Source organism: Phalacrocorax aristotelis, chromosome 4, assembly GCF_949628215.1.
Source record: "Phalacrocorax aristotelis chromosome 4, bGulAri2.1, whole genome shotgun sequence".
NCBI classification, from domain to species: domain Eukaryota; kingdom Metazoa; phylum Chordata; class Aves; order Suliformes; family Phalacrocoracidae; genus Phalacrocorax; species Phalacrocorax aristotelis.
The window spans coordinates 35,913,752-35,937,617 of NC_134279.1; the positions used below are offsets into that span (position 1 = coordinate 35,913,752).

General features: G+C 38.5%; 1 protein-coding gene across 1 annotated transcript in view; it reads right to left on the reverse strand.

The window, feature by feature from the left end:
- The window catches only part of DCHS2 (dachsous cadherin-related 2), a 127,465-nt gene that overhangs the window by 16,678 nt on the left and 86,921 nt on the right, over positions 1 to 23,866 (reverse strand). Inside the window, exons 8-14 of the mRNA XM_075092414.1 lie at positions 18,480 to 18,637; positions 16,473 to 17,298; positions 15,276 to 15,515; positions 10,124 to 10,258; positions 9,671 to 9,880; positions 7,589 to 8,446; positions 1,604 to 1,714 (exon numbers count right to left, since the gene is read on the reverse strand). Of these exons, the coding sequence (XP_074948515.1) occupies positions 1,604 to 1,714; positions 7,589 to 8,446; positions 9,671 to 9,880; positions 10,124 to 10,258; positions 15,276 to 15,515; positions 16,473 to 17,298; positions 18,480 to 18,637 (2,538 nt within the window). The remainder of the gene's footprint in view (positions 1 to 1,603; positions 1,715 to 7,588; positions 8,447 to 9,670; positions 9,881 to 10,123; positions 10,259 to 15,275; positions 15,516 to 16,472; positions 17,299 to 18,479; positions 18,638 to 23,866) is intronic.

Sequence of the window (23,866 nt, forward strand, 5' to 3'; positions counted from 1 at the left end):
TATCACTGGAGGCTTTTAAGAACACAACAGACAAACCTCTGTCAGATTTAGGCACAGCTGATTCTGTGTCAAAGGACAGGCTAGTTCATGTCTTTGGGTCACTTCCTACTACACTTTATATGATTCTACAATATAATAAATCCTCCTGGAATGGGAGAAAGTCTCCAAAATGTGGTTAATTAACATCAGTGCTTGAAAAGACAAGTAGAGCAGACCATTGGCTGTTTAGAATACCAAAGATGGAAAGGGCATCAATATAGCTCAAAATATTTCTGCTGTAGAAACAATGGGCAGAGACTTACTGGTGTCAAAATCAATGCTGAGGTAAGAAGTGCTTTTAAAAAGTCCTGAAAGGCTGCACTTCAGTTAATGTTTTCTAAGAAACAGAAGAAAGGTTTCAGAAGAAAGGAAACAGAAGAAACCACAGTGGCTCAAATATCTCAAAAGACGACTTGTGACACACACTGCTATAGAAATCCCACTGTTGTTTCTGAAGAGGGTGCTTATGAGACTCTGAGACTCTTAAAAAAATCATGTAACCATTCTTCAGACTGGCATGTTAAGAAAAAAAAAAAAAGGAAAATCCCATCTAATTTTTTTTTTTTGAGGTGATAGGAGAAAAGATTAATTTTCTTGGGGATAAACTTCTCTGGCTTGAAGAAGTACTTTAAGATTAACCTTTCTAGCTTTATTTCATTGAAATAAGATGGACTTGGAAATCAAATGTATGCACTTTAAGTGTCCCTCATCTAAAAAAAACAAAACAATTTTAACTGTCCATCAACACCAAACATGAAAGCTTTATAGGAGTACACCACTTGATGCCTGGAGACATCAGAATAATCAGCGATTAAAGCCTGCAGGAACTCAGGGAGAAAGCCATTTGTTAAGAGTACTATCTATTTACACTATTTCTGAGGAAAACGGCTTACACTGTCTGTGCCATTCCAGAAAGACTCCAGCTATTTAGAAGCCAAACTCTTTTGCTGCAGATGTTTAGGAGCTGAGAGGCAACTGGAGTAGCTATGCCCTCTTATGTACCTTAGATGACAGTGTGTAAACAGACACAGGGAGCGCGCTGCTCGCCTGCCATCAGAAGTTCCTCACTGAAGAGCAGGCAAAAGCAGGCCTGCTGCAGAACACAAATACAATCACCAAAAATATAAACAAACATGACTTTCAGTCTTGTCAAGATTTGCCTGAAACAAAGAGCATTAAACTGAAAGGTCTCATGCTTCCTACATTAGGAATGTTTTGAAGGACTAAGTTTATTGATTTTTTTGGGCAACTTCATGATGGAGTCTCAGCTTGGATCACAAAGCAGTAGTTTATCAACTCCCAGTGCCTGGTAATCATTAGTTAATCAGAACTGAGCATGTTAAACAGGTATACTGGTGTTCAGTTTCATTCCACATCAAGTTTACAATAGTGCAGGTCTCTCCATCTCCCTGGTTTTACTAATGATTTATTCATTGTAACAGGAGAGTAATACTCTAAGATATCTATCCCTTTCTCTTGTGGTAGGAACTTGCTACATTTTAGAGACCACAGTCTTTAAGCTACACACAGACACTTGAAAAAAAAAAAATTTATAAAAATGTACCTGTAATGGAGTGTATGGAGAATATGCTTTCCTTGTCACTGAAGATGCTGTATTTTATGGTTTTTCCTGTAAATTTGTGTTCATAAGCTTCTACGGTTAGAAGCGATGTACCTATGGAAGCAATAAGACATTTTCATCATGTCCACTTTAGAAGGTTTTATTCTAATTTTATATTACTGTGTTTAATAGCAGATGCACAATCAAACACCTATGTACCAGGCTAGGTGCTTATTCATGAATCAAAATAGTAGAGAATAAAAACAACTTCTCCATGGCTTCCACTGCATTACAACTTTATAAGCAAGGCATTGTCTATCCCTCCTTGCCCAGTAAATTACTTATCTTAGCACAACTTCATCACTTGCCTAAATAAAATTATCAGTTTTAACTTCTAATTGCAGACTGCCACCTACCACTGGAACTACCTCTTACCTGAAGTTGTATCTATTCCTTTTATTCAGTTTGTGCTGTCTTTGGTAATTTAAATCTCATCTTTTCATAAATTCCTTTAAGGAAAATAGTCCTTTTTTTGTGCGTCATAAGAATGTATGTTACCCCTGAGTCACCAAAAAGAGTTTGTTTTTCCTTCATTTATCTGAGTTCAATTTGGATTTTTGAGCAATATTTTAAATGAAATATTCTTAAAAATTTTAATTAGCCACCTTCTGACAGAGAGATTGAAAAGTTGCAACTACATGCATAGCTATGTGACAATTCAAGCAGAATCCAAATACAATGAAAAGAGCAATGACTTAAGATAGAATACAAGGGTCATGAAATAAAAATCCTGTTTGAAATAGGAGCAGAGGAAAAATATGGAACTGAATACATTATCCTGCTCTGAATCATCATGTTTAACAAAAATGTAGCAAGTCTAAAAAGCATTATCGAGATTTCCAAATAATTATTCTTTTCAAGTGATTATTGAAACTGTTTAGTATATATGGGAAATTATTTTAATGGGTTTTAAATATTTAATTTCACTGTAATTGATTCCATGTAACTGTGATGGAATGAGGCTACTGTGCAACCTGAACTCTTCCAAACAGCATTACACACAACCAGCTACTTTATTACATTACAAAGGGCATGCTGTTCACCATCAGTGTCCTGGACATTGGAGGAAAGGATTTAGTGTAAAAATGGGAGGAAACATTGCTCTTAAAACTATCTGCTGCCTTTTTTATTTTAGCATTGTTACTTATTAATTTTTAAAAATCAGAAATTTTGGTTTAAGTGGTTTGCCATTTGCTCCTAAAATGTGACTGTCAAAAGCAAAAACGTGCTGACTTTGACAGCTATAATTTTCTTTACTAGTCAATATATTTATAAGATATTTACTAGAAAAGTTCTGGAAGTAAGATCCTACCATCCAACAGGTAAAGACTGATATGAGTGCTGCACTGGGTTTTTTTAGGAACTAAAATAGGGGGTTGCAGGTTGAATTTTCATTGCCAGGCAATGATTTACTACAGAAGCCTCCAAGGGCGATCATTCATAGCATCCTCAGAGCAGAGTTAAAGATAAGAAAAAAAAGTCCAAAGAACATCACTATTTATCTTCCAATGCTGACAACAGTGTTTTTTTTGTTTGCTTGTGTGTTTAAGAAGAAAAACTACCAGAAATAAAGAGGGCAGCAGCATTTCTACTTGAATCCCTGTTTTTCAGGGGTTAGGTTAATAAATTGTTGCTCTGGGTCCTCAAATCCTAATCCTTTAAGTTTCATATTTTTCATATTTTCATGAATTGTTTTCAAAATTGTTTACAACTTCTTTTTGGCAGAGAACAAATTTCTTCTGTTTCTGGTACCTTTCACAGAAAATTACTCCTTCAGACAGTGAATTTTTACAGTTCATTGTCAAAAAAATATGACCATATTCTGAGGTCTGTTGTGACACAAAAAGGCCCTATACAGGTAAATAGCGAAAGACAGTACCCATCAGCTGGAGCTCACAATTTCAAGTGTGCAAGATTCAAATACTGTTTCAAGCAGAGGTCATAACATGTAACACTTAAACTGGAGAAAATTAAGAGAAAGGTAGCTTTCTGGCTGCAAAGCACACTGAAACGGCACAAGGATGAGATCAGCACTGAAGCTAGTGCAAGGAAGGAGGGACAACATGATCACCGCAAAAAGCAGTCCTAATTAGCTTGAACCGCAATGCAGTCAACTTATGGATTAGTTAAGAATATTAAAGGAAGTGAAAGGTGATTAAAAATGTTTATGTTTAGGGTTTTTTTCCAGTTCAATCAGACAACCTGATTGCATTTGGAAGTATCTCAAGCACTCTAAATAGCCAACATATCAACCTTTACATTGTGCCTGCTGACTTGCAACTGAACTATGGCAGCGTGGACAGTATTTGCCTACCTGGCCAAATAGGCTCAAGAACTTTTGTTGTACTCTATGTTTAGACATAACATACACACCAGAAATAAGCTACTGTATAATCTATATCATTGCTTTTCTTCTCTCTTCTCTACTCATTATAGTAGTCTCTTTCTCTCCTTTGTCATCTAACCCTGCTTCATCCCTGGCATTATTTCTTGAGACCTCTTAATTGCTAATGAAAGAAAAAGCTAAATGAGCATAAAGAGATGACTTACAGAATAACAGGTGACATATTTTATATCTATTAGGAAAAAAAAAAGGAGTTAACAAGTTTTACTGGTGAATCTGTCTTCAGTGAAGTTCTATGCAAACGATCATTCAAGTGAAAGCTTGGTGAATAATAAAGGTTTCTTACCCTCTGAGGATGGAAGTGACTTGATTATTTATTGAGTGGCTTCTAAGTGCCTGTTGTAATGCAGTTTATAATATTTAAACACATTAAATATTTAATATTAAACAAAAAGTAGAAGAATGAGGTTTTCTGAAGGTCATTAAACTTGGAGGTCAAACATTTAAAGAAAATCTGACCACAAGGACCAATTCCTGAGGCACTCACCCAATTGACAAGTTTAGACTAAATTAAAAACTAAGGACCCTTGGCTTTGGCTTCCGTCATTTATACTACTCAGATTTTTTTATTCTTTTAAAAATAAACTTAGAGTTTTCCCACTCTATTAGTTAAGGTAGAAGGAAAATTAGGAGGAAAAGCCACATTTATTAATACCAGTTCTATAAATAATCAGTATGTAATGTAAATCTCCCCTGGACTGAATACACTGGTATCATTCATACTTGTAGGGATCAAATATATCCTGTAAGCTAACTTCTATGAGAGGTTTAATTATAATCATGCTTTTTTCCCACTGAAATGTAAAATATTTGATATTTACTTATGCTTATATAAATAAGAAAATACTAAAACCAGAGGCAAAACTATTAGTATTTGGTAAAGTCTCTCATACTCTTAAAAGAATTTGATCTTCTTAGCAAATAGACTTTATTAAATACATAAACTAAAATTTTGGGATGAAACCTTCCTGTTTATCCTGAAGCTTTGCTAAATTTCCTTTAATCAAAACAACTTAAATTGAATCTCATTTATATTTCCTATAGAGATTTATTGCGGGAACAATCTGACTATGGCATTCTGTTACCTCAGTTCCTTGGGGCACTCCCGTAATTTCAGGCTGGATTGTCTAGCCTGACCCATGAATGTATCTACACTTAGGAAAATTTAGGATTGGATTATCTTATCTATTGTCATAAATGTCTGGATTTTATTTTCTTTCTTTAAATGGACTCTTGCTTCCTAACAAATCCTATCTTATTATTTTTTCTTAACTAGAAATTTTAAGGCAGGATTAATACAGGTTAAGCCCATCTCTCCTCAAAAAGACTGAAACCCCAGGGCCTTGCCCTTACTCTGCTGGGAAGCCTGACAAACAGATTCTCACAACACTTTCTGAAAATACAAGCCTGCTGTAGCAAGCGAGAGACAAAACTGAGAGTCCAGGGCTCGCCCCTGGCATCACCCCGGTCTCTCTGCTTTCCGGACACCTAGGATCCAGGGCCCCTCTACATCACCACAACTGACTCTCCATGGGTAGATCAATGAAAAGACACAAACCAAGAGATTAACACACATTGCTGTGACATCTGAACTGCATCTTCTGGAAGCAGCAATTCCCCCAGGGCAGACTCTCCTTTGCAAAGTGACACACTGTTAAATACTGTACAGTGCTGACACTAGTAAAACAGGGTTTGGGGGTCTTGGTGCATCTGTTGTTCACATTCACAGAGAAATTCAATTTTAGCATGTCCAAAACTACTTGTAAATCCTGGTCAAATTCATGGAATAAAGAGCATTTTTAAGTGTCAGGACAAATGTGTTTAGGGATTTTTTTTCCCCTGCATTTGTAATAGAAATAATAAATGAAGCATTGGTTTAAAAAAAATTAAAGTACTTTAAAGAAACTTCTTATCTCACAGATTCTGTACTCAGAGTGCTTAGTATGGAGTGAAAGGGAAATGCTCCTCTGACTGAGGATACCTGAATCTACACCCTTCATATTTCAGGAGAGTGTTTTAACCACCAGGCTACTGCATGTTCCACTCTTTCCTGTTGGAAGCCTTCCATTTCTTCCAAAACCCCACGTTTTTTGACAGACAGGGAGAGAGCTAGACAGGTGTTCTAGCTTGGTGGTTTGATCACTCATGATAACTTTTTAAAAATAGCCTGAAACCAAAATATTTCATCTATGGTTAAAAAGTCCATTGATTAAAAAGAGAAAACTTACCTTATTGCCCGTTTTCAATCTGTTAATTGAAACATCAGTAATACTCACAGAATTACCTGTATCTTAAAATACACTGCTGAACATTTGGCTTGTAGTCCCAAAGAGGCACAGAGGAAGGAATGGCTAAGTAGCAGTAACTAGTGCAACAAGCCATCTTCACCCTTCGTTCTCTATTCTGTTTGTAATTACCCAAGAATATTGATTGGTTTTCCAAAATTATTAACACATTTCTTTTTTTACTGATTCCTAATCAAATATATAGGCTGTTACTCAAGATCTAAGAATTCACTAATCTCACAGACCCTTAGGATATAAAGGAATATTGCTTTCATTTTACTGAGGGAAATTTGAACTATAAAGAGGTTAAATTACTTGTTCAAGGTGAACCTCATGAGGCAGTGTTTGAATCAAGAATATAGTGCAGGTCAGATCTCTAAATGTGTCTGATTAATTGTACAGTAGGATCTGTCGCCATAAAAATGTGCCCCTCGTTAGGATGAACCCATCCCCTGAAGCAGGAAAATGTACCTACCATATATAATTGACAGGAGGCATAACTACTAACATTCTCTGAATGATAAAAAGTAGACTGATAATTCTCATCATTATATGGAACAAAAATAAATAAATCTGTTAGCACCTTGTGACTGAAGCTGGTTTGTCTACGGGTAGCATTCAATAGAGCAGGCTCTACCTAGAGATACACTACAGAAGCCTGTCTGAGTGACAATGTACCAGAGTCTCCAAACTTCTCTCCCCTTCACCTCATATTCTCCTCCTTCTGGAAAGCCTAAAACTTCAGTAAGGTTTTGGAATATCTCTGAAAGTTTCTACAGTTCATGAAGGGTTTTGCAAAAACAAGAAATGTCACGTTGTAACTGGTACACATCACTCATCTGTCCTCGTGTGCGTTGACAAGTGAAATGACGAGTGAACGCTGTCTACCCACGAATAAAGTAATTTTGCTAAAAGAGTGAACCCACTGATGCTCAGGGCTTCCCAGGCTGAGGGATGGAAACACACAACCTTTGACAAGGGAGCTTTCTGTTTAATATGAGCATCACTGTTGTACATGGGCAAACTCAAGAGCCAGGCAATGCCTCCAAATAACAGACCATGCTCCTTTTTCATGCTGGTGCACTGAAAAAGGGCAGACAGGTATCTGCTACATTCAAGTTAACTTTTCCCTGCTGCTGCACAGGAAAAAGATTTCCCTATATCATTCATTACAATTACCATTCCAGAAGGAGGGGAGATTGGCAACCACAAGAACACAAAATGGGATTTGATGCTCACCTGCTGCACTGTTCTCAGGCATGCTTGCTTCATACAGGCTATGGCTGAATGAAACCTCCTCCTCTTGTTCTTCTGTAAAGATAATGACCATAGCGGTGGCTGTTCGAGGTGAGATACCTTGATCTGAAGCTGTCACTAGCAGCTGGGTACTGAAGTCCTTGGAAGCCAAGGGCTCCTGAAGAATGATGTCACCTGTCTTTGTGTCAATCTGAAATACAGTTTCTGCTATCACCAAACTAAAAACAACAGCTCCATTTGATCCCAGATCCATGTCCTCCACTCTCACAGTAGCTACTATCTCATTCACAGGGGTTTCAACAGGCACAAAGGCCCTGATAGGATTCTGCAAAAAAATGGGATCATTGTCATTGACATCATCAACTTGCACCACAACACTGACAGTGGTGCTTCTTGGCAAATGGGTGCTACAGTCACTTGCCACAACCCTAAACGTATACTTAGATTTGGTCTCCCGGTCCAGTGCCTTTGTAGTAACTATAGACCCCGTTACACTGTCAATAGCAAACCCTCCGAAGGTGTCGTCAATGAGGGAGTACGTAACTTCACCATTCAGGCCTTCATCTTCGTCAGAAGCAAAGAGGTCCAGGATGGCTGAGCCTTCCTCTAGGTCTTCTCTCACAGAGATTTGATACTGAGTCTTTGCAAACAAAGGATCGTGGTCATTTTCATCCAAGACCATTAGATAGAGCTGTGCAGTGGAGCTTCTTGAGGGACTGCCTAGGTCATGGCACTCAATTACAAGAGTGAAATTGCTGACATCTTCTCTGTCTAAGCTACGAGTGACCAGCAGTTTTCCTGAAGTGTTATTTAGCGTGAAGTATTCACCAACATTTCCACCTTTCAAATACATAAAAAATAAAATTAGCACAATTACTTTTGAAAAAAGAATCCCTTGCAAATACTGCTATGTTAATTGCAATAACACGATCCAATTGTCATACAGCTGGTGCACTCATGTGCCTTTCACATATTTTGTTCCTCTTATATGAATTAAAACCTGCATTTCATTTAAATCAGTGGGTAGCAATGACAGTAAATACAGAATGTCGTATCAATTTACAGAGTGGCTATTTTGCCAGATGCATGTCTTCTTTCCTAAAGCAGCACACCTTATAAAATCTCCTACAACTACGCTGCTGCGTAGTGACCTCTTCCCAACCTTAGTTACAAATTCCAGAAACCTATAAAGCATTGCTGACAATTGTAATTACTTGCTCCTTGTACTCTTCTACAAACCTGTCACTTGGAAGTTAATAGTTGTGCAAGGTCTTGATTTGGGGGGTGTGGGGAGGTAAATATGAAGCAGTCGACAGAAAAGTCAGCATTTTTAGTAACAGTGAATGGCATACATATAACATGTAGAAAGACCAAAGTTAATTGAATTAAAGCCCATAAAAGATGGTGACATTAAAACTGAGAAAACATAATGGAATTCATAACTGTTTCTGCAAAGAAAAATGTGTTGGCTGTTACCACAGTAGCTATCTGCCCACATTTGAGCTATTGCTGAGAGCCACAAACCAAAGTAAGCACAGCAAACTCGTATTTGTGCAAAAAAATTACAGGAGGCTTTGAACAGCTGTGGAGCTTACATTGGCATAGTGGACACAGGGAGAGTTTGGCAATATGAGAATCAAGTATGACATTACTAATTGCTGGGTGAAAGAAGCTCTCATGAAATAAAATTAACTAAATGAAATCAGATTAATTCTTGTACTTATTTGCAAGGGTATATTTACGTTCATAACTTCAACAACTACAACAAAAAGGACAAAATTATGCTTTTGAGATTAATGCCTCCTTCCAGCATTTGGAAATTTTTTGTTTTTCTTTTCTGTACTATTTCAAATCCAGAAAGCAGACTGAAAGTATGCCTGGAAAGTGCTTATTAATGCTGACAAAGGGGTGAAATACATTTTTTTTTCCCCCCACATGAAAGAAGCATTTGGACAAGATGGGAGCTAGGGAGGCCTGGTAAAATCAAGACTAGTCTAAAACTTGGATACTGCTGTTTATATACTTCCTTATTTATACTAACAAAAATGATGGAGTGTAACTTACCAATTATTTTGTATCTTAGAGCTCCGTTACTGCCAACATCCATATCTACAGCCAGGGTAATGTGAATGACAGAAGGCTGTTGATTCTCTGGAATATGGATCTCAGAGGCAGGAAGAAGAAACATGGGAGAGTGATCGTTTTCATCCAACACTGTGCAGATGACTGTCACCATACTCGACAGCGACGGGGTTCCACTATCTCGAACCAAAACTAAGATTAATTAAGGAAAGCAAATTTTATACAATGGTTGTGGGTGCAACAATAGATGTACCTTAATAATAGCAGAATAGGAGAGTTATCTGTGCTATGCAAAAAGCACATGCTCTTCTGTACCTGAAAATCCTACTACTTCCATCTAATTCAGACAACATGAAAAAAAGGTAATACTGATAGTAACACCACACTCATTCTCACTTCCCATTTTACAGGCACTCAGATATTTCATGCTGTTACCTTTAATACTGAAAACTTCCTGGGTTTCCCTGTCCAGTGATGCAGTTGTTATGAGTTCTCCACTGTCTGAGTTCATCTTAAATTTCTCATAACCAGATCCTGGTAAGATTTCATACTGAAGCAACGAATTCAGTCCTTAAAACAGAATAGAAGTCTTAAAACATAACATTCTCCTCACATTCAGGTCTACATATTTGTCTCTTTCTTCTCCCCTTTCCTGGGAAATGGGTTATGGATGAAATTATTATTTTTAATGCAGTGAGTAACTGCTTCTTCATTAGCACAAAGGACCCAAACTTAAAATTCAGATCTTCAAAATTCTTTTCCAGATGCTGCTTTGTGCTAAGTTTTCCAGCCACTCAGAGAGACCCTAGCAACATTTCTAGGCACTCAGGGCGTGTCTCCAAACAAGATGACACATAAACATGATGCAAGAGAGCATTAACTTAGACTGTGGAATCCATGCATTTGTCTTCTGCTCTCCCCAAGGTAGTCAGTTTATTTCTCAACAGGATGTCAGGCAGAGTACTAGGCTGTGCTGGCAGCTCTAGTTCTCCACTTAACTTCACTTGGAGCCAACGCAACTATCTCTACACAGTACAACACCGAATAGTATAAACATTCAGAGAAAAAATCCAATTTGTGGCATGCCCACCAGTTCTATATATTCGTAATAGTGAGCAGGCAGGTGCCTCAGCCTCATCAGGGCTCACAGGGTAGCCATCTTCTAGTCGTCTTCAACAGAAAAGCCTATTTGGTGGACATTCCCACAGCACATATCAGGCCTTTCGGACTGTTCCCGCTTGTAGCCAGTCTCTGAAATAATACTGCTTGGTTTTATAAATCGTGCAGGATTTCCAGAAGGGAAGGTTAAAGAGTTTCCTCCCCTCTGAGTTTTTCTGATGCCAATTCCATTCAGTTCCTAATCAGACCTACCACTTGTATGTACTACCAGGGTATTAGCCTTCCTGTTTTTCTCTAGGAAATAGGTTAAAACTGTACAGGCTTTTAGAAACCTTTCTTTCAAAGTTGCCCACCTGAGTTGAAAAAGAAATGTGACTTCACATTCTTACCTATTATGGTTATAAAATAATTTATTTCATATTTCTTCTAGCTTCAACACCCTCCTGAGGAAAGTATAATGTTATCTCCATCACACTTATTAACTTTACTGAGATTAATCCTACATTATACTTGAAGCACTTGTACTACTGTGCTTTTTTTTTTTTTTCCCCAAATTTTTCTAAGTTTCATTCGATCATTCTGTTTTTCCAATGAACAATCAGTTTTTTAGTAGGGTTGGGACAGTTGGTGCACCTGGAAAACTACAGCACTTCTAGTCATATGAAATCTAGTCATATGAAATATGAAATACTCCGAGTCAAACACTGCCTGCCTGTTCTCATCTGCTGCAGTTGAAAACAAGACAATCTGCACTGGAGTTGATGGAGAAACACCAGTGTGAGAGAAAAAACAAAGCCCACAGATTTTAGCATCCATGACTTCCTTTGTTTGCTTTTAAATAGCTTTGCGAAATAGTTTGACAACACTACTGAAAGTTGATTAGGAGAATTTTTACTGTAAATGCATTTGCACCTAAACTAAGTCAAGGGAGGGGCCTATTCATACAACACATGGCAGAAGGAAAAATGAGTTACAGAAATCCTTCCAGCCAGTAAGGGCAATCAAGGAGAAGGTCTTGAAAGTTTAAGGTTACCAACACACACTATCTGATCTGCCCATATAGACATGATTTAACTACTTTTAAAAAGATACTCACAGCTCCACCTGCTTTTATCTATGCTTATTCACCAGTATGCTACAGATAGAAAAAAGACACTTGACGTTGTGGCAATGATATTAACTATTAGCCTTTGGTCTCCTGCAGCTGAACTGCTTTGTCCCAGTGACTTCACTGGCAGATTTCACAATGGACATTTTTTACAGACAGTGCTGAAAAGACATACAGTGCCATCCAAGTTGAGTATTAACACACTGTTGAAATTAAAACTTTTAACCCTGTAAGGACACAGATATGTGACACTTTCTTTACATTTATTTACTAAGCACTTACTGCTTTCTTTCTCAGATCCAGCTGCTAGGAGCGTACACCTAGCAGTAGGAGAAGCTGCACACCCTGCCAAGAGAGGAGTGGGATGACTCTACACTTTCACATGCTGTGGCACAGCAGTCGACATGTTTGCACTTGATCCAACCTATTGGTTAATTATTCAGTAGCACTAGTCACATTTTGGGGCCTGAAATTACACACTGAAATGAGAAACAAACTATTCTTCCTGCACATTACAAGCTAGAAGAGGAGTTAAGTCCCTTCCTTGCCATTGGCCAGTGTCAAGGAATCCTCCTCCCTGCAGGCCAAATGGCAGGGTGGATGCATGGTGCCTGAGCTGCTGCCAGGGAAAAGCGTCAGCCCCTTTTCCCGTTCCCCTGCCACAGTACGGGAAGCCCCTGTGCTCCCATTTCTCCTCAGAAGCAGCAGCTGTGGCATTATGTTGGGTATGATTATATCTAGAGCCAACACTGGTGAAGAAGCAATGGGAACAAATGCCCTCCCTGCCCCAAATCTAGGCTTAAGTCTCATCTTTATAATACTAGTGTTGTTAAGACCATGACAATCCGTGAATACGAGCAAGACAAATTGTCTAGCGAATGGCAGTAAGACCTGTCTCATAACTCTAGGTTAGTGGTCCCTATTAACCTTCCGAGATTTTTCTCCCAAGGCTCCAGACATAACGACTGAACCACAGAGGTGCACATCAGCTTAAAAGCAGACCTTGACAAATGCTAGTTCAGTTTATTCAGAGCTTCTGCAAAGACATATCGCAAGACAAACCCCTGACCTATCGTGTATACACTGCGGGTATCTTTGCTTTCCCATACACTTTTTTCCATCATTTACCTGTATCACATGTGTCTTTACACCTGCATTTATTTGTGTTGTGCTGTTAGATGTCAGCCTTGGGGTGGGTGGAGAGGTCCCACACTGTAAGAGGACTTAGAGAAAGTGAGGCAACATAGAGCTGCAGTAAGTGCAGCTCTTGCAATGTGCAGGAGGGTTTTGGCTGAGCAAGATGTTTCATGAATATCTATGTGAAAGAAAATTCAATCAGGGAATGATGTAAAAAGACAAATAAAACAGAATGTTTTGTGAAGGATGGCTGATATTGTCAGTAAAAATGATTCCTCCCTGTGGTCAGTCAGGGAACATATGAAGTGGGGGAAAAAAAAAGTCTCCAATGGGAGGAAAGTCCTCCACTGAGACTATGCAAATATTACAGGGATGTGAACTGCAATTAAAAGAGCAAATAAAAATAAAGTAAAAAATGGGATGTGTAAGATAAAGAACACCATGTGAGGAGTTGTCTTATCCAAAAATTCTGTTCCAAAAGTGTAAAAGTGAGTAGCATTATATTTATACGACTCCTATATAAATCCTATTTTCTTACACTATGAGCATCACTTCAGTGTTTGGAACAATACTCTTACACGCACATGACATGGGGCCAAATCAGGCAAATGTGAGAAAAAGACCCAACGGAACGACTGTGGTTACTGGAAAATGTACTGTTTTTTAAAAAAAAAAGGCAGGAAGGAATCATCAGCCACAACAGTGCTCCAGCCCAAAGAGTCTGCACAGGCAGGCGCACACTTTGCCACCCAGTACACTTGGAATGCCCTTCCTGTCCACCCTGCCAAGCCACCCCGGCTCCCTCCTCCTAACAGCTCCCAGAATTTCCCTTCTGCTGTATTTCCCACAAGATGTAAAATAAATAAATGTAAGGAACAAAGAAAGGAGGGAGAGGAATTCAAGCAAATTCCCACTTCTTTTCTCTATTATCTTGCAAATTTTTACTTCAAATACTGCTTTTTTTTTTAGTGTGATCCACAAAAATAGGAAATACTTGGAAGAACAAGGTACAAAGGTAGACGGTAATGTTGCTCAGCTGTCATGAAGATTTTCATAGAGCTACCCACCCATTCCTAATTTCTAAATACTTTACATACTTGTGGGGAAATGTGTCTTCTGTATAGTACCTCTACTGAGCTCCCATCAGCCTTTTGTAATCAATACGTGTTCTACATTACAATGACAAATCTTACTGAACACAGAAAATTATTTTGCTAACAAGATCTATTGTTTTATCTATTTTTTGGATAGCACAACCTTAAACAATTCTAAAGATGTGCAGAAAGTCAACACACAGTAAAAAAAGTCATTCACAGGGCTGAGACAACCTTTCGGCCAACTGGAGCAGTATTGTAGTATTTAATTCTCTTTCCAGATTTTATCTTTACTGCAGACCACAGACTCTCTGTAACTACTTCATGTTACACCAACTGTATGCACTGTGTGTGGTATTACTTAAGCTAAGATTCTCTCCAGCACACAGATTACCTGTAACATCATATGCATTTTAGATATTTCCAAAGGGCAGGTATTTGAAGAACTGGAGAGCATTTTGTGTTGCTGAGCAAAAACTCTTTCACATTTAGTCCTTACCTGTGATTCAAAGAGCATATGAACCACCCCTCCTTACTCATCCATTCTGAGTATGTTTGAAAAGCAATGCATAACATTCTTAAGCATGTAAAATCCTGTTTGAAACCCAGAGCGGGTTCCACGATCCCTCCACAGCGCAACTTGCTGGAAAACCTTGGATGACAGTGCCCCTCTCCGGTCAGAAAAGATCAGTGCATATTTGCCGGTTCTGTTACAAAACCAGGACCCTTGTCTAGTGAACTGTTTTAAAACTCTTCAAAACAATCTGATTGAGAGCCACGAAACATTCAAATATTAACTTTAACTGAGTTGAACATTGTTTGCTGATTTATAACCAGAGCATGCTGGCTAACTTCACATGAAAGCTAGAGTATGCTGAGCTACTTTTGCACACATTTTACATTTAATATACCAGTCAGAGCTGAAGCTACCCCAGTGTGCAAATCAGAATACCACCAAGCCCTGAATAAAGGTTGAGGGTCTGAACCAAAAGCCATGTTTTGAAACTCAAAACTCTTACCTTACCTTGGGAAAAGCACAACAGCTGTACACACAAGCAGAGCAAGCAGCAAGATTCGATCGGTTTACTATGGTCCACAATGAAATTAATAGCAAAAGGACAGAAATTACCTGCATCTCTGTCCACAGCTTCTACCTTTATGACAAACGCCCCCGGATCTTGGTTTTCACGAACTGCAGTCTCATAAAGTTGCTTCAGAAATATTGGGGTCTCATCATTCACATCAAGAACAATGATGGTTAGAACCTGTGTGGAGGAGAGAGCTGGGCTGCCGTCATCAAGAGCCATGACTGTCAAACTGTAGCACTCCTGAATCTCACGGTCCAGAAGCTGGGCTGTAGTTAAGAGTCCTATTATAAAGAAAGAAAGTATTAAAAAGGTATTCTGGTCCAGCTTAGGATCCCAGTTGTCCAGCACTCGCAGCTTCAATGTAGCATCACCATGCATGCTGTGCCACTGCTGCATGGCTTCCAGACTTCGGAGTCAATCATTACCTGTTGTTCCCTTTAGAGTGCTAACTGGCCCAGAAATACTCATTTTGACATCAAGGTAAACTGGCATTCATGGAATATTCGAGTGAAATTCAGAGATTCCTTTTTATTTAAATTTGGGCTTAACTTTTAAACAATATTTAACTTAAATATTTCTCTTCTTTTGCATGTAAGTTATGCAGTTAGGAACTCTACAAATCAGTGCCAGCTCTATCACATAATGGATTCAAAAGCAGACTAAGAACCAGAAAATATTGCAACTATTAGAGTGAGATTTGCATTTGTGTGCAGATGATATAATAGTTATAGAACTCATTCAGGAACCAGAGATTTTCAGAGGGCTGAAGAATGAAATTCATCAGCACTTTGGGCCTCCACTGAACATGCTCCACCCACAGTGTAATACGCATTACTCGATCTTGACTTTGCCTTTCTTCATGGGTACATATAGCAACATATGTATGTGCACATGCTTTAAGTATGCATCACGCAAAAATTAGAATGAGGTATTTCACTGCACATGCTTTCTTCCCATGCTTCCTTAATGCACTATTGGAAGGAGATCCAGTACATCTACACCACACAGTAATACTGTCATGCATTAATTTTTGAGCTGAGTCTCACTGAGCTTGCCTACCGCATGTATTACTGCCAAACTCATGTGGTGCTCTGCCCAAGGTAATCACCCGAGGACAATAAGTCACCTGAGTAGAGTACCACAGTAATGTGGTATTTCAGTATTGCATTGTACGCACTCCCAAATATTACTGTGAGAAGCACAGTACAAGGAACTCCAGAGAACAGAAGTTACAGTACCTGTGATTTTATCCAATACAAATGCTTTGTTGTCATTGCCTGAAAGAATGTGATATGTAACTTGTCCATTTCTTCCCTCATCAGGATCCTTTGCAATTATGCGGTGCACGAGGAAGCCCACTTCCACATCCTCCATGACATAGGAAAGAGGCGAAGATGTAAAACTGGGACTGTTGTCATTGACATCTAAAATAACAATTTTTGCAGCCAGGGAACCAAGCCTGCGATCAGTCAGATTTATTGCTTGGTCTGCTGCAGATACTCTAAGGATCACAGAGTGAGTAATCTCCCTGTCCAGTGGAAAAGCTGTGGTCACAGTGCCATACAAAGGGTGAATAAGAAATGGGTTTTTACCCATGTTACTTGTTTCTAGGGAATACTGTATTTTGCTGTTCAGAAAACTGCCATCTCCATCTTTTGCATTGAATGTGTAAACCAGAGTGCCAACAGGTACATTTTCCTCTATGCCAATCACTACAAAGTCATCTTGAAAATACGGAGAATGATCATTCTGATCTTCTACATCGATGCTTAGGAAGACAGTGGTATTCTGTGGAGGATTATTATTATAATCCTTTATAATAACTTGCAAAAGGAAGTGTGAAGCTGTTTCATAGTCGAGTTCCTTGGAAAGAAAAAGATCTCCTGTCAAGCTGTCTATTTCAAAATGAACATCATCACCATCCTTAGCAAAACTGAAATGCAGTTTCCTGTTAGTTGTTAGATGATTATCAGGCCACTTCAGAGAATTCAACACTTGTGCAGGTTTAAAATTTTCAGGTACGACAAAGTGCCTGACAGATCTCCTTTTGGGAAGTGGGATTACCTGCAACAAAAGCACAAAGACTGCAATATTTTCCCATTGTTATTATGAATAGTGTAATAAAAATTGTTTTTCTTAATCAAGTTTAATCATTTATCATTTATGACTACATTTATCCTAAGTATGCCCCAAAGCCAGAAAACAAACTCAACATGCTCCATAAGAGTTCATATAGTCCTTGGCCAGTCATTCCACAACTCTCTCTTTCATTCCCATGTTAAAAAAAGGGACAAGACTGCCTCTCACCCTCTGAATCACAGGGGTCCAAATGCAGATGACTTGAATACTCCTATCTCTGCCCCTACTCTGAAAAGCTTCAACTGTCATTCTACATGGGATAGCATCACAGGGACAGATGTGACAAAGAAAGCATGGTACGTTATGCAGTTTGCTGAACACAGACAGATAGCTGGGGGTTTCTGAGGATTGTTTATGTCATTACAGGGTTTCACTCATTATGCTGCCATGTTCCAAGTTAATGCTTTAAAATGAAAGACTCTCTTTAACTGTGGGAACTACATTTGCCTTGTCTTGACTGAAGCATTTTTCCAAGCTATCCAAAATTAACCATTTTTTGGGTGACATGAAAATAGCAGCCTCGGTGACATTCAACCTCTGATAAAGGAGCGCACAGGCAGCCTGGACAAAGCAGCCCCACTGTGGCTCAATGAACAGCAGGTGGCTGGCTGTGGAAAGCGCACATGCTGGATTTCACACTCCCATAGAGAGCAGCCCTGTATAAACGAGCACAAAGGAATAAGCTATCCTTATACTGTGTTACAGAAACAGAATTTAGAAAAGAGAGTAACACAGTGGAGAAAACCTCGTATCTACTTTTCCCCCGCCTTTTTTAGTCCCTCATGATACTTGCTTATCATTCTGCCTACCTGAATATTTTCCTTCTCTTTTCCAGTGTTCATAATGACCCCCTACTAAAGCACAAACACCATCTATTTTTAAGACAACCAAGAATGCTGTTGTGCATTCTTAACAAATCAAAATGAGTCTGCCCTCTTACCTCCTCCCTCAACAGAAAAATCGTTAAAAAAATTACCATGAGACAAGATGCTTATAATTTTGAACTTCTTCCTTCCTTCAGCTTATTTCCCTAGCTTCTCCCAAAATTGTTTTTTCAAAGAAACTAAGTAACGTAACTGTTTTATCCATACAACATAAACAAGTACCTGGATGTAAACAGCAGCGTGTCCTTGAAGTGAAGGCACCCCCTGGTCCCTGGCTGTGACCATCATTCTGTAGTCTGATCTCTCAGCATGTGACAGAGACTGGGTTGTTCTTAACTCCCCACTGACAGCATCAATCTGGAAGTATCCTATATCCTCTTCTATGGGGAAAAATGGATGAGAGTTATTGCAGATCTCTTCAGCTTGCCTCCATAGTACTGAAGACTGTAATTATCAGTAAGAAAAAAGGAGAGAAAGGGAACCTGCTGCACTTATTTGGATCTCTGCCTCATTTGGTTCACCTCTTTGTCCTTCATCAAGTACATAGTTAATATAAACCACTTACTCTCGATTTAGAAAGCTACAGAGAGAAACACTATGGAGTACTAAAGCAACTCCTCAATTTTGTACCAATGTTATTCACACCAATGGTGTGTGCATCAGGAGAGCAGTAAACATGCCAGGATTGGTACTCCTACTTCCAACATAAGTTGGCAGGCAAGGCCACAGAAAGAATTAAGTCCTAATCTCTGAATCGGCATGAAGGGTCAAGTGAGTGATGCTGGATACGCTGCTGGCTCATGTCCCTCGCAGACTATGGGTCAGCAAAGAGCCATATCTACCCCTAAGATGCCCTAACTGCAGCGATGCCACCTGCCCTGCCTGTGCTCTGGACCAGGAGCTAACTGGGGGTAGCTAAAATCTTAAATTGTTGCAGAGCAACATGTGAATATTGGAAATTATGCTTATATCCTTCATCAAGGACTGGCTGCATACTAATAACAAGCAACTTCTAATTAAAATTACTACTTGCAGCTACATCATACTACATTTAGTCTAGAGTTGCAAAGAAAAATTCTACCATAGAAGAGTAAATAGCTCTTTGTGTCTTAGAATCGTAGAATCATTCAGGTTGGAAAAGACCCTTAAGGTCATCAGGTCCAGCCATAAACCTAACACCATCGAGTCCACCACTAAACCATGTCCCTGAGCACCACATCTACACATCTTTTAAATACCTCCAGGGATGGTGACTCTGCCACTTCCCTGGGCAGCCTGTTCCAATGCTTGACAACCCTTTTGGTGAAGAATTTTTTTCTCATATCCAATCTAAACCTCTCCTTGCACAACTTGAGGCCTTTTCCTCTTGTCCTATTACTTGCTACCTGGGAAAAGAGACCGACACCCACCTCCCCCACTTTCAAGGAATGCAATACAAATTACTCTCCAAGTTTTAGTAAAGTGGGAAAGTATCTATTACTTGGTATACCTTACGAGAAACTGAGAAAATTGAATTTGTCATAACTACTTCTCTCTTAAAATAGTATGCAAACAACTTTTTGCTATGTGAATTTATAATAAGGTGTGCTAGTGGGTTAAACAAAGTCATGCAGCATAACAGCTGCTATTCTAATAAGCATCTGTGGTAAAAATAAATTCAGTGCAGATGTAGTACAGAAAACACCCATCAAGAACTATATTTCCATAGGCACCTAAGCAAGCACGAATCTGTTTATGTTCTCCAAATCTGCACATGCAAATTAGTTAGCTGCACATATAGATGTTCATTTTTGTATCCAATCACCTCACCTGCAACTGTAAAATATAGAATTTGAAAAAACACTGAGCAGGCTAGTTAGAAAACAGGTTTTTCACAGTCAACAAACAGGAGTTTTTTCCAAAATTGTTCTGCTATTTTTGACTCACTATGGGTTTCTAATGCTCCATGAGTCCCTTCTGGGTTGACTCTTGCAGTCTGGAACGTAACGAGGAAATTGCCAACAAAAGGAAACAATATGTAGAGAAAATTATATTGAATGAGACAGTCCTACATTCTGCATTTTTCAGGATAGTTTCAAAATATTAATGCTGCTATATTACTGTTTTTATAAATAGCTTTGGGTTACTTTCCTGGTTTAGGTCCCAACAGTATGTCTACATTCACAGATATGTTATTTTGTTCCATATAATGTTTCATGACACAAAATCCCAGCTAAGCAAAAGGCAGAGGACATATGAAAAACAGAACATATAATGTGAATTGCCTGCATATATTTTTAACATTTTGCTAAAACTGCCATTTAAAATACCTGATATGAAGAACTAACAAGAAATGAAAACAGTAAACAGAAGTGTACAAAACTATTCCCTTCATTTTTCTACCAAAATGGAGCTACAGTTACCAAACTGAACCAAAAAAAAATAGTTTAACAACAACAACAAAAAAAGAGAGAATAAAAACATTGCAAGTACGTAACTGCAATCTGAGCGTGAGGCTAGGAGGATTTGCCCTTGCTTCAGCAATAATGAGGACAGTCAGTACCTCTTAGCATAAAGACCAATACTTTTTGTTTCAGGTAGTAGAAAATAGATAGGTAAGCTTAGCTGAAATAGGTGTCAGACCACAGAGCTTTTGAAGGGTTGAAGCTTATTTGATAGGAGAAAGGAATGGTCAGAATCTACATTTTTGAATAAAATAAGAGAGCTGGTCAGAAAAGAAGTTACCAGTAGCATTATTCACTAGAGACTACAATTCCACTACAATCCAAATATTGCATGAAATGGTCAGTTTTGTGCATATTTTGGTGGCAATAAAAGTAACACAGAAGTCTGTTAATGTTGGAAAGAGATATAGTATAAAACCAGAATCCCTTCAAGACTTCCATTGTGAAAGTGTTTCTCATTTTCATCTTTTTTATCTGGTACTGCACTATAAAGACAGTCAAAACCGAAACATAGTACTTTTATTTTTCTGGTATTTTTATCAGTCTGTTTTTTAATTTATTCATTCATGGACAATTTCAAAGTGTAGCCATTTGATTTCACATCAGAAAAAACTTCAAGAAAAAAAACTTGTTATGAAATGGATTTCTCTTCATCTACAGACAGACTAAAGAAAATTTTTATACTACATTTTGTAGCTAAAGCAATTTCTTCAATTTCTGAATTTCAAAAGCCTACCTAAAGACAGATCTTGCTTTTCAACTGATTCAATAGGTGACATGTACTAAGAGAAGATAAGACCACTTTTGAATACTTTTGCCCAAGATTACCAAGGGCAAATGCATATGAGTGTTAGCTTGCTCACTTTCCAAATACACTCCAAATCCTTCTCCTCATTCTTTTGGAAGTCCAAAGTGATGAATAACGGAAAAGGTAGTTTTAAGTTTTACACTCAAAGAGCATGTCAGTTGTTGCTGTAAAAGATCATGCTTCCTGCACTTCCAGAAACATTTGCTCAGCTTTCATCTCTAAGTTACCCGAATTTGGCAACTGCTGCTTATATCATAAGCCCTAAAGATGTCCCTTTTTGTATGAAGAGGAAAGAAAGAAAGTATAGGAGAAATGGATAAGAAAGAAGGAAATTTAGAAGAGCAGATGAAGAATGGAACAGAAAAAAATTAAATCTCTTGATAACTAGAATGTAATGGCCCCAGTTTCTTTTTGTGCTTGCAACTCTACCCTAACCTGCCAATAAATGGATACACTTTTTCACTTAAGTTTTCCACCCCTGCATTGTTCAACCTGTTGGCCAGGCTTTCATTTACATGAGGTTCTTCAAAGCCCAGGCACTTTCTCAACTCTGTGCTCTCAAACATAATCACAGAAGCTGCAGTTTTGGACAAAAAAAAAGATGTCCTGAGAAACCCCAGGCAATGTGTGGCTGTGAACTTTGGCAGAACGTTCAAGCCTCCTATGGACTGGCACTTGGGCAAAATGGCCCAGAAAGCAGACAGAAAGTAACTAGATTTTTTTCAGATATTCATTCCCTCAATATGCAGTGATAGTTAGCTATGTAGTTTTATCTGATCTCCTGAAGAACTGCATCTTTCCTATGTTTTAAAATACTTATTGCCTTGGCCATTTCATTCTCCTTTGTGATGAAAGAAAGGTTGTTTCTCTTAACGGAAAAGAGGAAAGCAATTCCACAGCTCCCAAAGAGCTTGAACATGGCAGGGCTGCTCCAGAAAGATAGTCTTCTGCAAGTCTAGGAATGCTCCCTGAACACTGTTTGCAAATCACCCTGGAGAACAAGTACTTGTCCACAGACATATGTAGAACACTTGCCAATTCATGTGTGTTAGCAGTGTAAATGCCTGCTCCTAACACTCTGGTGGTCAAGTGCTTATATATCCACAGAATTGGTCCAAATATAACTGCAAAAGCCTCTACTTTGCCAGCGCTAGTCTTAAAACACAAAGCAATAGTTTAGGATGCCCTATAAATACAGACTAATTTTTGTTATAAGTGCTATACTATAACCTATTGACAGTTGTAAAGAAGGCCAAGAAAATCACTGCAATTGCAGCATCACTAAGTAATAGTACACATAGCTGGGATTCACCTCCTTGTGAATTAGGTTACTCTTTCAGTGATAACACAAAAGTGGAGGTATGGCCATACTATCATGCATTTCCATACACATGAATGTTTAAGGATGATTTGTTTTGATTTTCTGGAAAGAGGGAGGGGCATTTTGAAGGAAACACTTCTCTGAAGGCTAAAATTCATCTGTTGTGTAAACCTCACAGTTCTTTTATAGATGTTTCATTGCATAATTTGCCAGCATTTGTCGTTAGCCCTCCTGCATAGATCAATCTGTTGCTGCTACCTTGGCATTTCTTTAAGTTCTCAAGAACACTAAAAATTACCCAGTAACTCTTACAAGCTTAACAGCTGACACTGACACTTATAGCTCTTAATCTTGTGGCAGTCCCTCAACTGTTGAAAAGAGCACTGGTCTGCGTGCAGTCCTCCAATTAACCTGATGTCTTTGTGTTTAACAAATATGGCTGTAAATCAGATCATATTTCTTCTTCATATTTTAGTACTGAACAATATCCCAGAACTAGAAAATACTATTTTAAATATAAACCAGGCAAGAACTTCACAACGAAACAAAAGACCAGATGTTAAAGGCTGTAAGCCAACTAACAACAACAAAAATTAGTATCAGAGAAGCTCAGCTGTTTCTGAATTTGTTTATCAGGAAAATATCTAGTTCCAAGGCTTGGAGGGCTCATTCAGTGGTTTTTTGGGGGCTGTTGTTTGTTTGGTTTTTTCCCCTGTTTTTATCCTTTTGTTCTTTCTAGAGATAGCATTTGCAAGACCAGTCATATTTTGTGTTGTTAGTCATTTATATAATTTGAACTCTTACTTACTCCCCTCTGGGGGTCTACAGTGAAGCCAGTAAGAAAGTCCAATGTGCTGTTTGAAGGAAGGGGATATAGTTAGATATACAGACAGGCAGAGACCCCTTAAGAACACTTCCTGTGTTGCCTGGCCATCACCCTTCAAACAAAGGGTTGAGTACTACTCATTCCCTTTTTCTTAAGGGCTATCATTTTGTGCAAAATATTATTATTCACAATGCAGAATTCTACTATTCT